The sequence below is a fragment of the Egretta garzetta genome, unplaced genomic scaffold (genome assembly GCF_000687185.1).
Source record: "Egretta garzetta isolate BGI_Z169 unplaced genomic scaffold, ASM68718v1 scaffold629, whole genome shotgun sequence".
In the NCBI taxonomy this organism is placed as follows: Eukaryota; Metazoa; Chordata; class Aves; order Pelecaniformes; family Ardeidae; genus Egretta; species Egretta garzetta.
Genome location: NW_009260785.1, coordinates 309,325 through 333,681, shown reverse-complemented (window position 1 = coordinate 333,681; position 24,357 = coordinate 309,325). Strand labels below are relative to the sequence as shown.

The following is a 24,357-nucleotide window of genomic DNA, read 5'->3' as shown; positions in this document are numbered from 1 at the left end:
ATTGGTTTATTGTCTTGTTTGGAAATCCTTCAGTGTTTTGTCATACAGAACCTGAACTTGTAAATGCAACTTTGCTTTGCTTGCATTAAAATTTACTTCAAAGATCGCCCCTTCAAGACTTGCTGTTTCTGATGTTTGCTTTTTGGCTGCGATGTTCTTCTGAAAACTACTCTACACTGTTGGCCAGTGTATTTTACTGGGTCTCTCACAAGTGTGTGAGATGAATCAGGTGACTGGCTCTTTTCCCTAGAATAATTAATTTTTTTAAAAAATGGGTAAATAAACCTGTTTAGCGTAGTTAAATCACACCAAAAGCTTTATGAAAATAAATTATTTCTAGTATTTGTAAGGGTTTTCTGAAAGAAGATGAGCCAAAACTGAAATTGCAAGAGCTGCTGTGCTGAAAATTTGCTGGAAGAATGCCTCCTTGTGATATAGCGATAAATAGATAAACATGAAGCCTGACATTAAAATGAGGGATGTCATGCTTATTTTTATTAAGCACACACTGCTGAAAGAGCTTTGCTTATGATTGAACCAGTGATCACAAATTTCTGTTAATTTGCAATAAATTTAATTCCCCAAACTTAGACTCTTTGAACGTTCTTTTATTTCTGTTTGTTTGAATGTCTGTTGAAGTTGCATTGACATTACTTGAATAGGCTTTTGAAGGGCTTTAAATCAGCTTCTTAGATCTGTGGCTTAACTGGAAGGATTCTTGTAGCAAATTGAAAAATACAAATTTATGGCCTATTTTTCCTTGCACAGTTTTTTTTCAGACTTCAGTCTACTTAGGCATTTGGCAATTTTTAGAAATGTCAGTGATCAAGCTACCTCAGTCCTTGTCCTTTCCAACTCTATTCTTACCAAAAGCAAATTCCTTCCACTTTTGTGGACCTGGGAGGTGGAACATTGCAGATTTCAAATTTAAACAGGAAAGGAGAGACGAGTAAATTAGAAAGCATGTTTCATTCAGACCAGAAAAGTCTTTGAAATGGATTATTTCCTTTTTTGAGAATTTAGATAGCTCTTTTGGACATAAGATGCTCCGAAAGGAGTCAAAGTACTGTATCTGTTAAAATGCTCAGTATCATTTTACTTGTTCAGGATTGTTCTGATGTAGTTTATGAAGAGACCTATTCGTGTCCTGTTCTTGTGTGTGTGTAGAGCAGTTATGTCACAAAAAAATGGATGTTTACTATTAGTGCATGCTCTCAGGCTACTCTTTGATGTTGTGACTTCTTGGCTTTTAGCTTCTAGAACAGAACACCGTTCGTTGCCTAAGCCTCTTCACTAAGTGCGATTGATTTATTGGTGGTTAATCTACATCCCAACTGGTTAATCTACAAAGATTTTGATTCAAATCAGGAATGGAACTGATAATTTTCCTCTTGATTCTCAATTTATTCCCTTTCTCACCCCCCTTTCTCTTTTTTTTTTTTTTTTTTTTTTAATTAAAGGAAACACCGAGGAGGCTGGAAGGCTACTGGGCAGCAAGAATGTCCGTGTCAATTGCTTGGATGAGGTACAGCAAAACTGTACAAGCATTATGCTGGGTTTAGCAAGGAAAATACTAGTCTGAAGGCCTTCTTGTTGTTAAGTAACATTGCTATACAGACTTCTGGAAATCAGAGTTATTCTGAAGATATTTCTAGCCTGCAGCTGCATAATGAACCTTTGAAGAGCTCTTACTTTTTTTTTAAGAAAGTTTAAAGATCAGTGTTACTTAAAGTACCACACTGTTTGTATTATTCTTTCAAGTTCCAGCATGAATTCTGGTGTCTGTAAGGTAAGATGAACACTGCAGCAAGACACACGGGGGTGCTCCTGGACTTCTTGTCACCTCCACCAAACTGTAGTCCCTCTGCTTAGATAGCAACAGACAGCGTGGATAAAGAATACCCATCCCTCTCTCACACTTGCATCTCATCACCCAAAGCCTTATCTTTGCAGAACTGTAAACATACTTGGTGAGCAGCTAGGTCAGAAGTGGAAAACACAGTCTTTTGCAAAGGCAGATGTGATTGATAGACATGTAGAAGGTAAAAACCTTAAATGCTAACTGAAGATGGGACAAGGTTCATGGGGAAAGGAACCTTGTGTGATGTTCCTATGTTTCCTCTTTTTCTTTTTACAATGTTTTTCTAAAGCATGCAACATTGATATGAAGTGTAACATGGAAGCAAAACTGTAATTGGCCAGCTTGCATGTTAGATCAATGTGTAGTTTATCCATTTAAATGTCAATTTGTTGTTTTTTTCCAACTTCATCATTTCATAGGATCACTGGGAAAGTCAGGCTGGTAGGGACCTCAGAAGGTCTCTAGTTCAGCCTCCCATTCAGCTCCGGAGTCAGATGAGGTTGCTCTGAGCTTTATCCTGTCTGGCCTTGTAAACCTCCAAGGAGGAAGACCGCACAATAGTTCTGGGCAACTTGTTCCACTGCCTTACTGTGCTTATGGTGAAAATGTTTTCTCCTTACATCTGAACCTCTATTTCAATTTAGGGTCATTATTTCTTGCCCTCCGGCCCCACAGCTGAAGAGTTTGGCTCTGTCTTCTCAATGATCTTCCTGTAGGCACTGGCAGGCTGCTGTTGGGTCCCACCTAAGCCATCTCTTCTCTAGGCTGAACAAGCCCAGTTCCTGCAGCCTCTCTCCACTGCACAATTGCTCAAGTTCCCACCATGTCTTGGTAGCCCTCCATTGAACTCCCTGCAGTTTATCCATGTCTTGGTTGTACTGAAGGCCCAAAATTGGATGGGGTGTTGTAGATGTAGTCTTGTGAATGCTGAATGGAGGAAATTTATCACTTAATTTACTGGTTATCTTCCTGGAATATTGTCAGTCTTTTTTGTGCTGCCAACAGATCCATTTTCTGATTGTTCTTAAATAGTTAAATATTTAAGCCTTAATTTCTAATGTACGAGTTTCAACCAGCTTCTGACAAACGACTCAAGCTAAGCTTTACAGTAAACTTTAGGAACACAAGATACAATGTAAGTAGGTTTGCAAGTCTATGGACTTGTATTGTATGGACTTGAAAAAGTGTGTGGGTTGTTCGTTTTTTTTTTTTAGTGTAATTGCTGAACTAGTGCTGAACGACTGCACCCTTGATGCAGTATTAGCGCAACATGCAGGATTACTGTTGAGGGGACATGGTTTATTAATAGAAACCATAACTGAGTTATGCCTCAGGCTATTGCTAAAGAAGAAATAGTATTAACTATACTTGCCTAATGCTCACATCTGACTAAATACACCCAAGGCACATAAGGCTTAAAAAGTTCATGCAATAGACTTCTTGCAGTCTCCTTTTTATCCTCAAGAGTGGTGTGTAATGATGCATATTGAATAGGAAAGAGTTCAGGTTTGTTTATGATTCTTAATCCATCAGTCATGTCATGTCACCTTTTACAACTTTTCTGTTATAAACCATTTTCCCTCTACTGTGTATTCTAATTATACATAAATAGAGTGCGTGAAACCCCAGTTAAACGTTAGCTTCATTTGTTATTAGATGTTGGCACAACTGGAGACTGCTTTGAATTTCTTCTGCTGCTGTCTTAGCTGTTTATCCTGAAATTCACATTATTGTTTATATTACTAGTTACTTATTAATGTTAAGAAATGAGGAAACAGCCCTGAAAATTGAATGCTTAGGTATTGAAATGGGAGCACAATTCATTTGGGAACTAAGAACTCATTTCCTTCCTTCCAGTCCTTTTTATATGAGAGAATCCACAGAATGAGCACAGGTTTAATGTAATTCTCGCTTCTATTTTTGGTACAGCAAACGTGCAGTCACAATTTAATAATTTCCACAGGCTGGAGAATCCACAGCATCCAGAAGCAGGCTGTTAAACACTGCACTTCCTGATGTTAAAAAATAAATATATAAGATGTCCCTTCAATTTTCAGTTTGACCGTATATTCTAACTGCTTAGATCTGCTTTATTCTAGATTAAAAACTACTGACAATCAGCAATCTTTTCTGTGGAACTTTAGGCAAGGACCAAGGCACATTTTAACATCTTCCAAATGCATCGACTTTTTAAATACCTTGCCTAAAGTTATGTTTCGTCAGTAACTGAGCTATAATCATGGCTCTTTTCCAGATTCTTTCCAGTGGTTTCAGCTTCTTCCATCAAAAATGTAGGTGTGAGCTGGACACAATGTTTCAGCGTTGCTTCTGCTCTTGTTACATGTATTTAAAAAATAAAAAAATTGCTCCTCTATGTCTATTTGCTTTTCCTGCCCATGTGCCAAGACTCATTCACCCTTTGTCTCCTCCTGTCTGCAGTGCTGTAGGTCACTTGCAAGCAGAGTAAGACCCTTTGTTCAAATTAGTTGCACAGATTCCTACCTTCCAGAAGGGTGTAGATACCCAGCAGATACAGTCATGTTTTCTCCCAGCATCTCTTCTGACCAAATCAATTTTTTTGTTGTTGTTTCTTTGTGGATTTAGGTTGTCAAAGAAAGGAAAGGTATTTAGGCTTACCCACCATGTGGAAACAAAGAAATATATAGCTCTTCCACAAAATTTGTCTTTATAACTATTTGACTCTGGCAACTCTAAAACTTCAGGGGCATTTAAGCTCAGGTGTCCCAAAATGTTAGGACAAATAGATGGGCAATGGAAATGGATGCAAGATACACACAAATATATTTCATTTAAATGCACACTGCTTAGTCATTTTTGTCCGTTATTTTAGAGGGAGTCATTGCTAATTTGGAAATTAGTATGGAAGAAAGTGTTCAGGAATTTTCTTTCCCCTGGGAGCACAAAGCTTGTAAATAGTGTTGTGACTTCACATTGGCAGTTTTCTAACTTTAACTCCATCCATTTGCAGGGTGTGGCTAAGATCCTTCAGATTATTACAGAAAGGCAGTCTACAGGAAGCATGTGGGATTTTTAGCCATGGAAGTTTCTTCCAGTCATGCTGGTGGTTAAGGTTGTAAAGGAGCACTGTAATACTACAATCCCATATTTTTTGCAGATCGAGCAGAGACTTGACCTGAAAAGGCTTCACAGTTTTTCTGTATTTAAAATAATTTTAAGGTCATTCATAATCTTATATACAGAACTATCATTTGGCACTAGCAGCATTACTTTTTTTCTAGTTTAGTAATTCAGCTGTTGACTTCTGTAATAAAATACATCTTTTAGAAACAGTCCACTTCTATATGCTAATTACAGAACTAAATACTTCCTGGGAATTACAGCAGCAGCCTGCTTATTAGTGTATGAGATATGTGTAGCTTTACTCATACTGATTATGTTCAGTGGAGGGGTCTTCAGTTAATCTGTCTTGCTGTTCCAGTATGAACTTCCTGTGCCAGCTAGCAGAAAATGCCCAGATCCTTGGCCTTTATTGAGGAGAGAGCGTTCTGTCTTCTGATGTTTTTTACATAGTATTTCATAATACAGAAACCAAAGAAAATTCAACAGCTATTAAGAATTATCTGGTTTCAATTCAGGTCGCTGACTGATGTAGACTTTAACTTTTCACCACTGCAGATGAACAGAAAGATCATCAGAGAAATGTAATGTGTTACATATGTGAAACCAACAGCTCAGCAGGATGACTATAAAGGAGGAGCACTGTAGTTATGATTGATGTATCTACACTCACTGAACAATATTTCATATTCTAATTAGTTCATACTTCGCTATAGCTAAAATGATTTGTGCATGTATCTGTTGACTACCTTCCAAATCCAGCTTGCAGTAAGTTTAAGATGGGTAAGGGCAATCTTATTCAAAAGCTTTGGGGGTGAAATTTCTAAAGGCTTTCATTCAATGAAAATTCAAGTCATGCATTTCTAGACTAGCAGCATTCAGTACCATTGCTTTTAAAAGTCAGAGACCTTTTTACAATGCAATCCCAAATACCTACCTGAACTAGTCTTAATGAGTTGGTCTGATTGCAGTAGTGCTCTTCCTTTTTATTTAGGAGAGTTGATTTCAAAGACGTTCCTCAACTAGTATTTCTGTGTTCCTTGTGACACCTGCTCTTATTGTATCATTTGTTTCCTTTTTATTAACTTCCCAAATATTGTCTTAAATAAAAGCTAAACCTCCAGTCTACGTGTTTAGTTTGTAATTTCCTGAATGTATAGAACTGGTATAGTTGCCTGAATCTAAAGAATAAAATGAGGCACTTTCTCCATATTAAGGTAGGGCCATGTTCCTCACTATAAGAAGAGCTGGGAAAAGGAGAGGTGGATGCTTTAACAGTGTCAGCATACAAATGTCTACGATGGTTTTTCAGCTGAGTTTTACAGTCTTTTTTCTTTTCTATTCTATTTACCCAAATCACCTCTGACTTAAACTTGAGTTAGGTAGGCAGTATTCACACATGCAGTGTCGTAGTGTACCCCAATACCTGCCAAGGGAGCTGCTCCAGTGTGATCCAGCCCACGTGTGCCACATCTTGGCCATGTTTCCACGCTTAAGAGGAAGGGTGAAGTGAGCATGAGAAGTGTAAAATTTCACTGGGAATGTTGGGACCAATTGGATTCCTCTTTTTCTCTTGAGTAACTCAAGTCTACGTGGCTACTTCAGTAGCAAATTATCAGTGTGTTATGCACAAAACAATGGCTTTTAAAAAATAAATGTGTCATGTCTGTGGCTTCTTACACAGTCAGCATGAGTGTTTAAATGCTCTCAACACAGTTTTTCTGCCAAATACGCACAGGTCACTGGGATATGAGATGGTCTGCGTATTTTTTTACTTTGTCCTGACTCTTGTTCGCTGGCCACCCCCCTCTTCCCAATTCCTCTGGTCAACAAAGGCTGAGAAACAGTGGTGTTGAAAACTTCCTCCGTAGTTCCTTAGAAGGCAGAAAGTTTCTTTTCCAGTTTATTATCTTTATAAATATGTTTTTATTTGTCCTGTGGAAGCACACCTCTCCACCTCTCCCAGGTGCTGAAGAGAGAGAGACTGAGCTGCTTTCTTCTTCCCCTGCTTCTGGTGGTGGAGCCCAACCCATCCCTGGTTCTGGTACTTGTCTGCCCCTCCTGCCTCCCCACACACCCTTTTCTGCGCTTGCTAGCTGATTCAGCCCACTGACCCCGTAGTACTTTTTTTTTTTAATTTTATTTTTTTTATTTTTCTTCTCAGTTGCATTGCCCACTGTGGCAGCATTAGGTCAACTTAGCTCTTAGAATCCCACCCCTCAGTCTGTTTCTGGTATATTTTCAACATCAGGGCCTGGGAAGGGTGGTGTGTAATGGTTGGGCTGGCTGCGCTGAGAGGCATAGCCCCAATGTGACAGGGAGTCCTTGTTGGTTGGTGAGCTGAAGAACCTGTTCAAGGGAGGTGCCAAGCAATTTCTCGAGGCACTGCAAACTCTATTTCCCTTGTACAGTCAGACATTCAGGGTGTACTCACAGCCCTGCAGAAGACAGGAGATGTTAATTTTGCTCCCTGTAAACCATGTAACATCCCTGCAAAGTAAGCAAAACTGGGCAAGGTTCATTTTTGTCCTAGGAAATGAGGTTAAAAGACTGGATTTTTGGTCAGAAGAATGTTATATTGTAGCTGCTAGAAAATGGGTTCTTCATCCTACATTCTGTACTGGAACAATAAATTGTTTTATCTGTATGCCTAATAACTGTCTGCTAATTTAGTCTTTTAAGTATGTTGTACTGGCAATCCAAATGTCATCTGACAGAAAACAGACTGTTGCTGGACCTGTCTCTGATATTCAGCCTGAGAAGAGTATTTGCAGTCATTTCCGTTTCTGCATAGGGGCATAATACAGGATACCAAGCTTTTCCTGATAAGTTTGTGTCTAGCCTGTCCCCTTTTGGTTAGCTGTGAATGTGAAAGGCTGATGTTAACGTGACTTTTAAACCAGTTTTCTAACAACTGTCCACATGTTTTCTGCTTGATACGTTATTTTGATCCACACCACAGCCTGACACTTTCAAAATTTAATCAAAGGTGTTTCGAAAAAGTTTCCGTGGAGGAGGAGATGACAAAAAAACCCCAAAGCAACAATTCTTTCCTTTGTACTATAATCTTCAGACAGATTTCTTAATTGAAACAACTGGCCTTCAAGATACAACCAAACTTAAAAGTCATTGTTTTCTTAAAGTTCCTTCTCCAGTCAAAAACCTTCCTGTGTTCATATCCCCTAACAGCAGTTACTTTTCTGCGCTGCTAAAGGAGGCAAATCCTTTATGACTCCAGACTGGCGTTGGCCCATAAAAATTTTTGTCAACATCACATATTTTAAATATTAGGATAGAAAGCCTTTACTTACCTTTATAGGACCACACATGAAACCTAGCAAATACAAATTTGTTTTGTGTTTGTGAAGTGATCTCTTCAGGTCTTTTGCTTCTTTAATGGAAGCTCATATTGTAGTTTACTAAAATACTTTGGGTTACTAGAATACAATGCATCAAGTAATGATTTTTTTATTGTTTTCAGTTAGCATGGGGAATAATGAAAATATAATACTTAAAAATTGTTATTATATTTTTAACTTTCCCAATTTCCCTCACTTTTAGGAAATTTTTGAAAACTATACTGATAAATTTAACTCAGTTGGGTTTTATTCTGTCATAAATTGAAACAAGAAATATATTAAGGCTCAAACTGGCAATTGCATTATTTCAGAGTGTCACGTTACCATGTGTTTACGGAGCTGCAGTAATGGCGTCCATGAGCGTATTCATGCACACAGCCTTACTTGCAAAAAAAGGAAGAAAATGCCATTTTCATTTCCATCAGGGACAAATTAAAGCACGCTCCCTTGTATTCAGTGTTGGAGAATGTTTTTGGGCAATGGCTATGTCTTGGCTGATAACATGAATCCTGACTTGATGCTAAGTGAAAATAAGCAGCATATTGGAAAAAGCGTATCAAATTGTAAAAATGGAATGTCATGCAATTTTTTCAAACAGGAATGTGCTTCTCCCTGCCCTTTGAGAGTGAGAGAGCCTGCACTAACTGTTCACCCTAGTTCTGAAAATTTCCCCTAGGGTTTGCCCAGGTTTGCATTTATAATTACACCAGTGCAACTCTAATTAGTTTTTCTTAAACTCAGCGCCTCCCTTGCTGAAGCTAATCCTTTTTGTACTGGTGCAGTTCATCAAAAGGCAAGGTTTGAGACTGTGTGGTTGTTCAAGTCTAGTTAGAGCTGTGTATCTTTACAAGGGCTTTCAGAGCTCTGGCTGATGTAAGATCACAGGCACACCACCAAAAGGGCGGATACATGGCAGAGAGGAGGATAGCACAATTACCAGTAATCATGACTGAAACTGAGCAAGATGGATTTCAGAAACTGCAAGTGTTTGTAATGGCAAAACCAGCAAGAGCCTATTCCTGATTCTCTTGTTGCTTATAGTATAATGCAGGGGAGAAAAGAGATAGCTTAGGAACCTAAGAATTTTTCTACAAGAGGCTTTTCCTGCTAGCAGGGAAAAGACATTGTTAAAAGAAATTGTCTTTAACAATAATGTCTTCTACAAAAGGCCAATGACAAATCAGTCGTAAATGGTTTTCATTTATTCAACACTGGTCTGTTTTCAAAGATATAGCACAGCATAATCAGAAAAGTGACATGGAAATGGAAAATTACTGCATGTTAGTAACCATGTTTTTTCATGAGGATTTTGAGAGCTTTTTGTTGTTCCTAACTTAAGTGTTACGTGAGGCTTTGGTAGTTATACTGAGTATGTATGTACAGTAAAAATTATCAATGGTATGAAGATCAAGAGATATAACTAATTTTTTTTTGTATGCTACTTCCTTCCTCTTTCTTTTGTCAGCATGGCATGACCCCTCTCATGCATGCAGCGTACAAAGGGAAAATAGACATGTGCAGGTTGCTCTTGCGACATGGGGCTGACGTTAACTGCAATGAACACGAGCATGGATATACTGCCTTGATGTTTGCTGGGCTTTCAGGTAACGTCTCACTAAACTTCGCTCACTGATTTTTATGACATCGATGGGTACAATTTGCCGTAAATTGCTTATTTAAAGGAAAATGTTGACACCTTTCTGTTATTCAGGCTTACTGTTACTTACCCGAACCATGCGAATATGTCAGGACCAGTAGAGTCATCAGGACAGTGGAATAGGATAGCTGCTGTTCAGGCTTGGGATCTTTTTTCATACAAAAATTGACTTTGTTTAGTATTTTGAGGCATAATAGTCTATCTATACTTTGTTGAGTTTGTCAGATCTCAAAATTCAGTCTCCTGGGACTGTTTCTTTGTGCAATGGGATACATTCTGTTTAATTATACTGTGTTACACTGAAAAAGATGCTGCACCAAACTGCCTTTTTTTAGGACTACAAATCGGTAGCTTTTACTAATATTTGAGGCTTGTCAAATCAAGCCAGTATTTTTCAAATTTTGCCTTTCTTCTCTGTTATTTATGCAATTATCTTGTGCGCTTTTAGAAAAGTGTTTAGTAAGTTTGAAAAACATGTTTTCTCATACTAATTTTCCCTCTCATCTTGCATTATTTCTTTTCATGAGAGCACTTCTAACTGTATATATCTTCTCCTGTGTCAAGTAGTGGTTTGCAGCTTTCCTCTTGCCATTCTTTTTTCCCTCATAAGAGGAACAATTATTTCCTTGAGTGAGAAAAGGTCATTACATAAAAAACATTGTTCCTTCTGGGGAAAAGCTTAGCTTTGGGAATACTAGGTTATTTTAAATATCTTCTTTACTAGGCCACTTATGTCTTCCCAAAAAGGAGATTCTAGGGAAGTAAGATTTCTTAGCAGGTAGAGTTTAAACTCTGCCTTCTTTCATCACAAGCATGTAAAAAGAAAGGCATATGTTTGTATGTGAACCTTAACTGGATTATCAGATTGCTCTTCTGTTAAAACTTTGGTAAAAAGATTTGGGAAATTTCAGCATCCTGTGGCATTGTGTAGTATCAGAGCTGCAGCAGATAGATGGGACCAAACTCTTAGAGGCTGTTGAACGACTGCAGCTTTACAGAAAATGCTGGATTTTTACCATTTTGTCACAGCTGAACTTTTAACCTGTCATCATGGGTTTGATTGCTTCTGAATGTTGAATTCAGGATCTGTTATCTGTGAGTGCAAAAGGTACATGAGCACTGCTGACACAATGCCTTTGTTTTTAAATTAGAAACATTAATTTCCATCCACCACCCCCTTCTTTTTTTATATTCACTTTTCTGTACTTAGCATATGCACAAAATCTGATAAAGTAAGAATACCTTTGAAAGCAGAACCAGCACGAGTGGTGACAAGTGTCCTTATTAGTCTCTGAAGGGCACCAATTAAGTCATCTAATCTTCCCATCAAATTTTAACTTCATTTTACTTGGTATTTAGCCCAGTCTGAACACCCAGTTCCCGCTGTGGAGAAAGGAACAATCTGTTCCCTTCTCTATGCTCCTGCTACATAATAGTACTGGATTTGTTTTTCTTCTTACAATAGCAAATGTTGTAGTTGAACTGTCAAACTAGATTAGTAGAATTTGCTTCTGTACTGCTATCCAGAGGGACCAAGCTCTAGTCTAGTTATATACATATGACTCCCATAAGCTCCATGGGGAGCTGAATGTGCATTACAGAGAGCAGAGTTATACCCAGCCTGAATTCAGTTTTTACTTTGATTTGACCCGCTGGAACCATAAATAAGGAGGTAGCACAGTGCCTTGCTCTTAATCCATTCTTAAAATAATGACATTAAGAACATTCATTTCCCTCAGTGTTACTCTTGGTCTTTAAGAAATTCAGTCCTTGTTATTCTACAGTATAAAGAATTACAAGTTCTGCTTTGTTCTCTCTCATTCCCCATATCTTTCCTCAAAAATTCAGGAAACAAAGAAATCACCTGGATGATGTTAGAGGCTGGAGCAGAGACTGATGTTGTCAACTCTGTGGGAAGGACAGCAGCTCAGATGGCTGCTTTTGTGGGTAAGGTGAAAACCTATTATCATTTCCTAAATTCCTAAAGAAGTAAAATGTTAGATTCTGATGCTTTTTATTGGAGAAACATTATTTAATGACCTCATCTGAACTGATGCAGTTGTTCAGCTTTTTGTCCACATCTCAACCTATAACACAGTCAATTTGTGTTCTATTCCCATGCTTTATTTCATAAAAGCACAAATGATCTTATCTATAAGAATAGATGCTGGTGTTCTCCAGGTGTGCAAGGTTTTGCAGCGTCATCACTTTTCAAACAGTGAGGGGAAGCTGGTAACATCTGAGGTGTCTGAAGCGCAGGTATGTGCTTCTGCAGTAGAAAGTGTGCCATTGGAGCTTCCTCTGTAGGAAGGAACGAACATAGGGCTAGGGGGCAGGAACTCTCACCTGAGCTATTTGCGAGCGGTCAGTCACCTCCTGCCCTTCTCCCTCTGCGTGTGGAAGAGGGAGAAGTCTCAGAGCCTGTTCTGAGGCAGTTGGTACTTACTGACCTGAACTTGCTAGAACAAGATAAAAGATTTGTCATTCCAGTATGCTGGGTGATCCCAGGCAAAACATGGAACCAGGCTTTTGTCTGTTGTTATGTTTCTTTTTCTTGTCTTTTTTTTCTAAGCCCTTTTTACTTCTTTATCCATCTGGACAGTGCTGGGAGATTCCTGGATTAACATTCCCAAATATACCACTTTTTCTCAGTTTCTAGCAAGGACACGTGATAAAATATTACCAGAAAAAGTGGAGTAATTTTAATGACTCAGATGTTGCTGTCCAGATGACCTTCCCAACAACCAGAAATGAGGACCTGTATTTTCACTTCAGCACAACCCTCTCATATTGCTTAAGTGTCTGAGAACTCTCCTGCAAGTCCATTAGGTGTTGTGGATTCCAGAGCCTACCTTGCCATTTAGATTTACTTCTTGAATAGTGAGTTAGTGCAGTTTCAGCTTCAATCAGATCTCATTCTGGTCTTTGAAAGAGGAAGAGATTGACATTGCTCACTTGAAGTTCAAGCAGCAAAGCCTTCACTATTCACTTAATATGTCAGAGAATTCCACTCAACTATTAATTGTACTTTGGATTTGGAGAGTCTTTTCCAATGTGATGCTGAATTGAGTTGTTAACGAATGGGAAATGTTATGATCTCCAACATAATTTTGCAGAATTCTTGTTTAAAATCTTGTCACATCACCAAGATAGAATACATATCTTCAGGCATACTGAGAGATGCTATTCCGTAAAAGTCTGAACATTGGAATCCATTCCTGTTCTTTTTTATTCTCTGTCCAATCAACATGAATTCATCTGTCTGTGTGTGGGAAGTGAGGATACTTCTTCCCCTGTCATTTGTCTTACACTGTGCTCTATTAGCTTAGAACAGTGTCTTCTAGAACAGTGGAGGGTTTAAAATACTGTAATTTGGTTGGCTGTGTCTTCTACTGACCAACAGGATTAGTGCCAAGGTAAGTCAATCGGTTTAAAGAATGTGGTCCTGAACTAGAGAAGCTAAATTTCACTTTCCCTTTAGCCAAGTGCTCCATCATTCTGTCAGATGCAGAAAACAAGAAGGGGGTGTAACTTCTCTCATCTTGTTCCTTTCCTCACAGTCCTTTTTTTGGTAAATTTTAAGCATGTTCCGTTCTTGCAGTTTCTCCTGCTTTAGGTTAATACGCTACTCTCTGTTTCAGGTCTGAAAACTTTCAAGTCCTGATGCAAATGTCATTAATTTTTGAAAGTACGAAGTGGAGAGAACTTTTCTTGAGAAATTTTAACACCAGTGTGACACTACTTAAAGAGGATGGGGGAAGGGGAGAAGAGTTCTCAAAATGGAATTTCTAGAAGTCATTCCCTGAGGGGAGTCACTAAGCTACACTTACTGAACATAAAAGTTACACTTACTGAATGCAAAAGAATGGCAAGAGTTGCCCGTTACCAGTGCAAAGCGTATCATGCTAAGCTCCTGTGTGGGTAATTTTCACCTGTATTGCTTGTATGAGGTTTGGGTTTGGTCTTTTTTATTGGTTATTATTTCATTTAATTGGTGATTTTTTTTTTCTTATGTGCCTCTAGGCCAACATGACTGTGTGACTGTCATCAACAACTTCTTTCCACGTGAGAGGCTGGACTACTATACTAAACCACAAGGCTTAGATAAAGAACCAAAACTACCAGTAAAATTAGCGGGGCCTCTACATAAAATTATTACTACTACTAACATGCATCCTGTTAAGGTGGAGTAATATGTAAATTGTATATGTTTGTTGGTATGGGAACTGTTTCTTTATGTCAGAAAGCATGCAACTCTTCAGAGTCTAATTGACATCAAAAGCGTTATCCACTAATTCAGATGCTTCTGAAAATGAGAATCAGGCTCAACATTTAGACAGGACTCAAATTAAGCCATTTCAGTGTTTATATACACCAGGATCTTGAACTAACACCTTTAAGTGGAGAAACTCTTATTTTGTGCATTAATAACCATAAATAGCTTTCTTTTTTGGCTTTCATTTTTTCCTAGCCCCACATGAAGTGGAAACATAAAACAATTTCCTAGCTTAACAAAATCTCATTGTTCTCTCAGTGCTTGTCTCAGTGCGTATCTTCCTACCTTCATCACCGGTTCACCATAGTAACATCTACTGCTGCTGCTGTTTCGGAATGTATGGGCAAGAGATGCTTATTTTTACTTCCCAGGATATTTGCTGAAAATAATGTCTTTTATGGTTTGCTCTTCCAATGTAGTTCAGAGAAACTTAATACACCTAAATTCAAAGACGAGTTCCTTGGGCTTGCCATTCACAGTCAGGAATTTGCCAACAGTTGCCCATCGGGTATCTGCGGTACATACAAACAGTAATGCACCAGTGGCCGCTAATCTACTGAGTAGAGCATAAGTTTCTTCTTAAAATGGTTAGTTCAGTGCTTTACGAGTCTACCTGACATACTCCCAAGATTATCTGAGGTTGATGTGTTCTGTGAAACTGCTTAAATCATACAAGTCCAGTTTATGGTAGGTGTTCGAAAGGAAAGAGATTTTAGGACAGCGTATGGTAGTTTCTGTAACGGTTTGTTTTGAAATTGTTTTGATTCTTCAGGTTCTTGTTCTGGCAAAATCCTTCTTATTTTTAATACCAGTTTTAATTTTGAATGTTTCTTTTATGGGAACTGTGAAGTGCAGTATGCTAGATAGTAATGCTAAATAATGACTGAAGAAAGAAGAGGAAGGCTGCCTAAGGCAGGAGTAGAGGAGTATTAGAAACTCTGCTGCAATTCAGCAACAATGAGCTATATAACCTTCAATGCTAATGCAGAAGTTGAAAAATATTAGTAACTAATGGGATTGCATTTTCTTCAATCTTTCTCATAGATTGTGTTGCTGGTAAAAGAGAACCCTCTATTGGCTGAAGCAGAAGCACTGCAGAAATGTTACAGGGTGCTGGATCTAATTTGTGAGAAATGTATGAAGCAGAAAGACATGAATGAAGTACTTGCCATGAAAATGCACTACATCAGCTGCATCTTCCAGAAATGTATTACATTCTTAAAAGAGCGAGAGGATAAACTGGATGGGTTTATCAAAAGGTACGTATTTCTACAGAGAGGTCTGAAGGCTTTACAGAGATCAGAACAAGACAACTGTAATAATATTGGATTGGATTGTCTTGGATAAAGGCTATGCCAAGTAAATTTTGAAATAATCCCAGCTGCAGTCACTTCAGGGTGGCACTGACTCCCTTTTTTGTATCTGAAGTGGCATTGTCCTTTCCTGGGGTACAAAGGAAACATTCCTAGAGTTTCAGCTCCCTGCTGGAACTGGTTAGAGCTTCGCAATGACACATACACTATGAAGCAGCAGAGAGCAACATGTGGCGGAGAAAAAGGGGAGTGATAGGCTTGAAAAAAGAATTTCTCAATGTCCAATGCGGATCATCTGGGAACATTCCTCTTGCCATTTTACTCTCCAGCAGTCATATGGGGTGAGATCTTTTTTCAAAAACACTTAAGCAACTGAGAACCGCAGGTCCCGCTGGCTCTGGATGAGACTTGGACTCCTAAATCACTTAGGCAATTCTTCAGAACCAACTCAGAGTTACAAAACCAGCTGCCTGATCTTAAGTACCAAAGTAAATGGCCTGGCTTTTAGAAGGATCACGTTCCCCATAGGCCTCCATGGATTTCTACGCGATACTGAAAATAAATTATGAAGTCAGCTTTCACATCCTGAAAACAAATAAAGCGTTTTGCTGCTTCAGTCTGATGTAGATACTCCTCTACCTGTAGACATCTATTTTTCTCTGTGTGACTGCATTAGCAAGTAGTGGTTTCAGAGCACACATTTAGTTATTTTATATTTCATAACAATTGTGCATTAGAATAAGGATAATTTCATTTGCATTTTAAACACTGTTGCATTTGAAGTTGGCAAATTATTTTGAATTCTAATTCTCTATAAATTGACAGAGGACAGAGCCAGGAGGACAGAGTACAGCATGCTGTGTATTTGTTCTTGAACATTTACTATGTGATTTCTTATTTGCCTTTGGTTTTAAAAAATTTAGTCTCTTGAAAGGGAGAGATAAAGATGGTTTCCCTGTGTATCAAGAGAAGCTAATTCGAGAAAGTATCCGAAAGTTTCCTTACTGTGAAGCTACGTTGCTCCAGCAGCTCGTGAGAAGTATTGCTCCTGTTGAAATAGTAAGTTTTTCCTATCAAGAAAATACTTTCTAAGCAGCTTGCTTAGTAAATTCACTTTAAACTAAGCCATCTTTCTGTTTCTCAGCTTCTGCAACGTATTATATTAAGCAAAGGTTTTTGAAAGTCCCTGAACTCTCTGGCAAACTGGAATTTTATTTTACATATTGCAGGAAAACGCCCTAAAATACTTCAAGTAGTAGTTTTTTTCCTGTGCCCATAATGAATGCTTAAATACCTTAGCTTTTAAAGAAAATTGGAACACTTTGTTTCTGTGTCAGAGCTTTCTTTTCCTACTCTGGGATGGCTATTCAGTTTTTCTTTGCCAATTTGCTTTTACAAATTGTAGATTCAGACACAGATGAAATCCATTTTGCACTTTTTTTCACAATGTTTAAATTCAGCTTAAGATCAAATAATTTCCTTCCATTGGATTTAATGCATTTCTAGCGTACACAAAAAGTTGGTAATATATGGTGGTAGAAAAAGGAAAAACATCCCATGGAGCTCCTTTTATCACAGGGAGAGGCAAGATGATGCAATATAGAGTAAAAAGTGTATCTAAATTAGGAAATCAGAATTACAAGTAAAAAATCTAACTTCAGTTTTCCTCATACATCTTTACTAACACACTCTTCATTATAATACTATTAATGGGGATATAATAAATCTTACACAAGAGTTGTTATTCTTTTTTGAGAATGTTTTCTCTGAACTTTGTGTTATATGCACTGACAGTGGGGAAGTGGAGCAATTTTGTGACGTGTTTGGATTATGCTGAGTGAATTAAAAATAGCCTCCATCTTAAGTGGCTCCAGTCGACTAAAATGTCCTGAGGGTTAATGCAATCCCTACTGTTTGTCTAAGCCAGAAAAATAAACCCAGTGAGAAAACATAAGCCATCATGATGCATTAAGACTTCCTTTAGAGTAAACATTTTCCTTCCTGTCCCTTTTTCCTTAGAAGAGTCTTTTCTGCCTTCTCCCTTTACAGAAGTACACTTTGGTGCATTGGATTTCTGTCCATTTTGCAGAACTGGGAAGGAGGAGATGCTATACATTTTTAATTGTCTGGAAGGCCTTGACCTCTGGCATGCACAATTACTTGGATTCAGTCTGGGCATCTCAGCATTGTCGTAGTAGTTATGATCATGCATATTCTGTGGTAGTTTAAGGATTTACTTACAGCTGGAGCAACTTGGCATTTTTTTCCTCTGATGTTTACGTCATTGCCCAAAATAATAGTTGTAATTTATGGTTACCAGTAAAAGATACTAAATCTTACTGCTTGTATTGCATGGGAAAGATGCTGCAAATAATATCTAAATAATAATACACAAATAATTGTTTTGAAGATTCCAAGTTCAAACATTTGGTCTGTATTAACTGAGTACACCGAGCACAACAGTATTTCAGTGACAAGCAAAATCTCTTTCTGTGTGCCAGCACAGAGACTAATCTGCAAAAACCTGCTGCATACGGTCTACAAGTGGATGACAGTGTGTAAAGAACACTGAGATCATTAATAGTACTATTAATCATTTACAGCATAAAAAATGGTAATTTTTATCCTCCCTTCTACAGAAGCTAGGGACTGAGTTAACTTTATATACAAAAATCTATCTTAGCTGTATAAATGTTAGGTTGTGCGCGTAAGTTGAAGTTCCGTGATTTAGTTTTATGTTCCTGCCACAATGGCAGACTGCAGCTGGCTGCCTGGAAGCTTGCATTGCTTGTTTTGTTTTTCTCTTGCGTGTCCCTCTTTATAATAGTGTTGTTTTTTAACCTCATTACCACCTCTGTTCTTACCTTTCAGGGTTCTGATCCTACAGCTTTTTCTGTACTTACACAAGCTATTACTGGCCAAGTGGGTTTTGTGGATGCTGAATTCTGTACAACTTGCGGGGGAAAGGGAGCAGACAAAAGGTGTTCAGTATGTAAAATGGTAAGAATCCGTAAATAGTTGTAACAAATCACAAAAAATAGTGCCACTGAGCTGCTGGGGATTTTGAATGCTTGATTATTTACCATGTAGACTTAGGAGGAATGGCACATCTGCCTACAGTGAAAATGCACAAAACATCTACTTCTGGGAGAGATGCCTGAAATTCGCAAGTGGATTTCCAAGTGTGTCTGTCTTAAGAATTAAGAAAGAGTAAAATTTCTGTATTGTTAGAGTTAACAAAACAAACTATTATTTATAGAGTTTTATATCAGTTAGAATCACTCTATATGACCTTAAAAATTGCTTAAAAATACTATTAAGTAATATACATGGTACAGTAAGAGATGCAAGAATATTGTTTATTTTTTTAGTACACAAAGATGAATTGATAGCTCTGGTAACTTCCAGGTGATGTACTGCGACCAGAACTGCCAGAAAATACACTGGTTTACCCACAAAAAAGTCTGCAAGACCCTGAAGGAAATTCATGAGAAACAAGAACTAGAAGCCGCCAAAGAAAAAAGGAAACAAGAAAAAAAGCAAAAGAAAGGTTAGGATCTATAGTTTGCTTGCTGAAACGAATGCTGCATTAACTGCGCCACAAGGAACAACAGTAACAGGTCTCAGAATCTGTAACAGCTGAGGTTGAAAGAAAAATCTTTGTTGTAACCTAACAGCATACCTGCACTTGTTGGAATTCCAGTCTTTCAATTTACAAATGCTACGTGCTTTCTAAAATCTGGTTTTCAATGCTAGAGTTACACAGGTTTCTCCAACTAAAGCATTCTGAATTACACTGCACTGTTTCAAAATCCAAACCTTTAATCAAAATCCTGCAGAAGTTTCATGCTACTCTACCTTTCACTGGAGGTGTTAGGACAAGCTGGATAGTAAGCAAGCAGCCCTCTCCTTCCAGTTGCAAAGATGAATGTAGATGTTAACTCTCCTATAATACTTTCTTCTTCATCGTGACAGTATCGAGTTGTGTTGTGTACTTTGAATGTGAAGAAAGCAAGCTTTACTCTTCAAACCATTAATGGTGTTTTTCTCCCTTCAATAAGCAAATAATGCAGAATGACAGAAAAAGCCCTGTATCATACATACTCCGAACTTATTCTGATACAGTGTTTCTGTACATGAAATAATAGGAAAATCACGTTTTCTCATTTATAACTTCTTCGATTCCCCTTCCCCAACTAGGCTTTCCCCTCTTTCTTTTCAGAATTGCTAGAATACAACCCCTATTTAGCAGAATCAGGGCAAAAAGTTACTTAACTTTTTTTTTCTCTGAAAACATTGCTTGCAAAGTAAAGGTGCAATAGCTGATTCCGTTCCATGCAGTCAGGTTATAAATTTCAGGATCACTCACTTCAGCCAAAGTTGATTGTGGTCATCTGTTCATTAGCAAAGTTTCTTCAGTCTGGTAGATGCAGAAATGCTTCCTACGTAATCATGTACGTGCCTTTTTTTTTTTTTTTCTTTTAAGAAAAACAAAACCCGCATGTACTCTATGTTTAACCAGCCTGCAGCCATTCTTTGAAAAGCTAACTGTAAGAGTAGTGTCCATAAAGCATGTTTGAAGTGAAAGTTAAAATACCTGTAGAGTCCTACTCTGGTCCTCTACATATTAAAAAGAAGTATGGCAAAATTGAAGATAAATGAAGGACAGCTTTGTCTAGGGTTAGGCTCAGAGTAATCTTACACCAACTTAAGCAGAACTCTAGTGTCTTAGGTCTTTTTTGATGAAGCTTGGTTAAATTAATCGCTTTTGTAATTGATGCAAAGTTTCCTAGTGTTTATTATTCTTCAGTAATAAAAATGTTTGCTTGCAGATGAGTTCAGTGTTTACTGATGATGCAATTTCTCTTTTGTTTAGATGAAGTGCAACTAGTAGAGAGTAGTTCTACAAGTGAAGAACAGTCAGATCCTCGTCCAGATGCTACCAAAGAAGTGGATCCAAATCATGCTACTGACCGAATGGAAGAACCTGAATTTACCAAAGAGACGGAGGCACCAGCCCCGCACCCTGAAAGTCCACTGGAGAGCGAGACTGGCTTAGCTGACATTGCTCTTCAAAAAATTCAAGATTCTGAGGAGTAAGAGTGGGTAGGAAGGGACCAAGAGTTCTGGCTCTGTCCCTGTACCTCAAGGGTCCTAATGAATTTTTTTTATGCTGACCATGTCTGAGTTGTTACAGCATGGCTTATGCAGGACTCCCTGTGAAAGACAGCATGTCTCTGTCTGCCATGAGATGAAATACTGGCTAATTTGTCTATAAGTACTTCAGGTTCTGTTGCAGATTGTCAAAATAAGCTATTTATTATCTGATAAATACTAGAGTGGCGTAGATCCATCTGTATGTATACCAACAGTAAGCACAGTAAAAATTTATGAGTATCTGTGGTTAATGAGCCACTCAGTAAAAATAAAAAGCATTTTATTTGGATTATTCATGTTTTCAGAACCTAAAATCTATTTTAATTGTAATTTAAATATTTTTTCTGCAAGTACACAGAACTGTAGTTAAAAGCATTGGGAAGCCAACTGTTAAATTGCTTTTTTACACTGCTTTATGAAGCTTTATCTGAAGGAATTCAGTAGCAGTTAAGCTTCTGATGATACTCATCTGAATTCTCAACTTTTCATGACATTACTGTAAATACTTTTGACTAGTGAGTGCACAACACTAGTGTCTATTTTGAGGCAATTTTACTAAATGGTACTGCTGTTTCAGATGTCTCAAGCTGACTGTGAAATATGTGTTTCAGTAGAATTATTTCACTATTGGTTTGGTCCAAAATATTTCAAGTTTATCAAAGTCTAATGAAGGGAAGACCAGAATGACTTAAAATATTTTGACTGACAACAGTAATGGTTTCTAAATCTCAGCTTTCAGGTAAAGATGCCTTAGAGCACAACTGCGATGTTGATTATGAATTATTTCATAAACATAAAAGATGCTTAATATTGTTCATGCTGCACCTGGTCCCACTGAATTAGATGGGAAAATTCATGTGTGAATTGATGCAGCTGGGATTTCACTTAGGCTTTCAACTAAATACCGTATCCAGAAAATAGCTTCCCTTAGCTGTGCTGTTGTCACTCAGATTTACTACTGGGTCTCATGGAATCAATGGGAATGCCACAACGGAAAATACCGCTTGCTGCCTAAGGATGGCAAAATTTGAGATTCTCTAATTGTTGGTTGAATAACTGGTGTTTTGAACATGGCAATATCCTTCAGCATCAAGGAATAAGGACCATCCTCAAAACAGAGGAAAAATGCTATTAATTTTTTACTATTTAATATATGGAAAGCTTTTGTTTAGTATTCTGAAAACTATAAGAGTAAGAATACATAAATGCACCTGTGTGGGGAATGTACCTGTGTTTTAATTACAAGGATTAGTAAATTGTGAAGAATAAAGGGAACTTTTTTAAAAGGAGGGAGCTGCGTGGCCATTCTGTTTACTGCATCTGTTAATGCCTGTTGGGATATACGGTGACATTCTCATTTGACACACATGGGCCTCCTGCAGCTCCGGAGCACAAGTTTAATTTCGTGACATGTCACGAGGACGGAGCCAGACTCTTCTCAGTGGTGCCCAGCGACAGGACAAGGGGCAGTGGGCACAAACTGAAGCACAAGAGGTTTCAGTTGCCCTGCAGCTCCGGAGCACAAGTTTAATTTCATGACATGTCACGAGGACGGAGCCAGACTCTTCTCAGTGGTGCCCAGCGACAGGACAAGGGGCAGTGGGCACAAGAGGTTTCAGTTGCGTATGCGGAAGAACTTTTTTACTTTGAGGGTGACAGAGCACTGGAACAGGCTGCCCAGGGGGGTTGTGGAGTCTCCTTCTCTGGAGATATTCAAAGCCCACCTGGACGAAGTCCTGTGCGACTCGCTGTAGGTGAACCTGCTTTAGCAGGAGGGTTGGACTAGATGATCTCCCGAGGCCCTTCCAACCCTTGCCATGCTGTGATTCTGTGACAATTGGCAGGCAAGAGATGCATGCCTGGAACTTAGATACAGAGTCATGATGTAGTCACCATCCACTCCTGGATCTGGGAATGCAGACGTGCTGCTGGTTCCCTATTCTACACATGGCATTTGGGGCTCGCAGGGATGTGTTGCTCTTTAACCTTTCTCTGAAAATGCAGGCCCTTTAGGACAAATGATCCAGGATTTTAGAAGTACGGGGAGAATCCACAGCACAAATCCTGCTTTTGTTCTGCCAGCCTAAAGAAGAACAGACAAAGCAATAGGAGAAAGAATGAAGCCACAAATCCTGCTTTTGTTCTGCCAGCCTAAAGAACAGACAAAGCAACAGGAGAAAGAATGAAGCTTGTAAATAGGTGTGAAGTGTGGCATCGCTGACACAGGTGATGGAGTTGCATTTGTTCTTGCTCGAACTTGAAAAGGCTTCAAAGTCACTGTGAGCAGAGGCTGCCACACTTCCCTCTCTGCAGCCAGTCTCAGAAGAGAGCAATTGCAATCCAAGGTAGGGTCCTGGTGCGCGCTGACGCTCCAGAGCTGCCCCTGCCTTCCTCAGCCTGAGCTGGCAACAGCTCTTCTGCGGGGATTTCATGGTTGATAGGTCCTGCCTAGACTTGGGGTAACGACTAGCTCCTGCATAATCATGAATCGGAGGAAACACTCATGGCGTGTTGCTTACAAGGCACTTCAAGTAGAATGAAAATCCATACGCATATCCTTAAGCAAGGTTTTAAGTCACAAGACCGCTGTGGAGTGCAGAGCCAACAGAGGGAGTCTTGCACCTTCAAGGGTGTGTGATGTAACCTGTCTGAGGATATCTTCTAGTGAACTAAATGCTGCATGTTCAAATCACTTTAGATGTTTCGATGCAGGTAGATTTTCAAGGTTTTCTTCATCTGACTAAAGGGAATTCTCAGCAAAATTTGAAACTACCTCTGTAATTTGAGTATTTCTTTGTATATAAATAGCTAACTACTGCTTCTCCACTAACGGCTCTAAGCCAGACTCAAACCTTTTGACAAAGCTCAGATGGGTGAGCGTATGGAAAGCACTGCCTTTTGAGTGAGGTCGACATGTTGGCAGTCGGCAATTCTTCTGACTTGCAGCTTGTTGGACAGCACCCAACGTTTACAAACGTGCACGGGCAGCAAACATTACAATGGAAAGCTTCTAGATGCCATGGTAGCTTCTGGTAGGTTTTTTTTGTTTAATCTGTGTATTCCTGGGACACTTGTGTACAATAGTGGGAGGGCCAAAAAAATGTGAGACTTTTCACCATCAAAGATTATGTATAAACTGACTCATTGTCATCTTCTCTGAGCCCATCTATATGCTCAAAAACATTACAAGAAGTCATGTTAAAATTCTTAAACAGTTACTCCTGTAAAATGTATATTTTCTTTTCAAAATTGATATTATTTGGAGGAAATGTTAAATTAGTTGTTATAAAAGATTCTGTAATAAAATTCTTTATGTTGAAACATTGCATTGCAGCATTCTCTGAGCAGAAAATGGAAATGATTCTTCATTTCACTTAAATTCTTCTTTAATCAAAAGAAGACAGGGACAGAAAAATATTCCAGGCCAGAAATACTGTTCCTCTAATTTGATCCAAAAATTTGAAATCAATGAAATTTACTCTGAAATGGCATTGCTTACTACCTTAGTCTAGTTCCAAGTGGGATACAGTCTGCTTTCAGAGAAGTATCGCTTAAATTCAGCCTTTTCTGTGTCTACTATGACATGTTCTATGATTCTATGTAAAATCTACAGATTCTGGGACTGTGAAATTGCT

At 38.5% G+C, this 24,357-nt stretch overlaps 1 protein-coding gene across 1 annotated transcript; it reads left to right on the top strand.

Moving 5' to 3' along the window:
- Positions 1–338: 338 nt before the first annotated feature.
- On the top strand, positions 339–22,184 carry ANKMY2 (ankyrin repeat and MYND domain containing 2; the record flags this gene model as incomplete). Its single annotated transcript, XM_035901769.1, has 10 exons — positions 339–390; positions 1,449–1,525; positions 9,785–9,923; positions 11,825–11,923; positions 14,000–14,160; positions 15,297–15,511; positions 16,489–16,624; positions 18,437–18,565; positions 18,974–19,115; positions 20,442–22,184. Coding segments are annotated over 10 exons (1,374 nt in total), but the record flags the coding sequence as incomplete, so codon positions are not given.
- Positions 22,185–24,357: the final 2,173 nt, after the last annotated feature.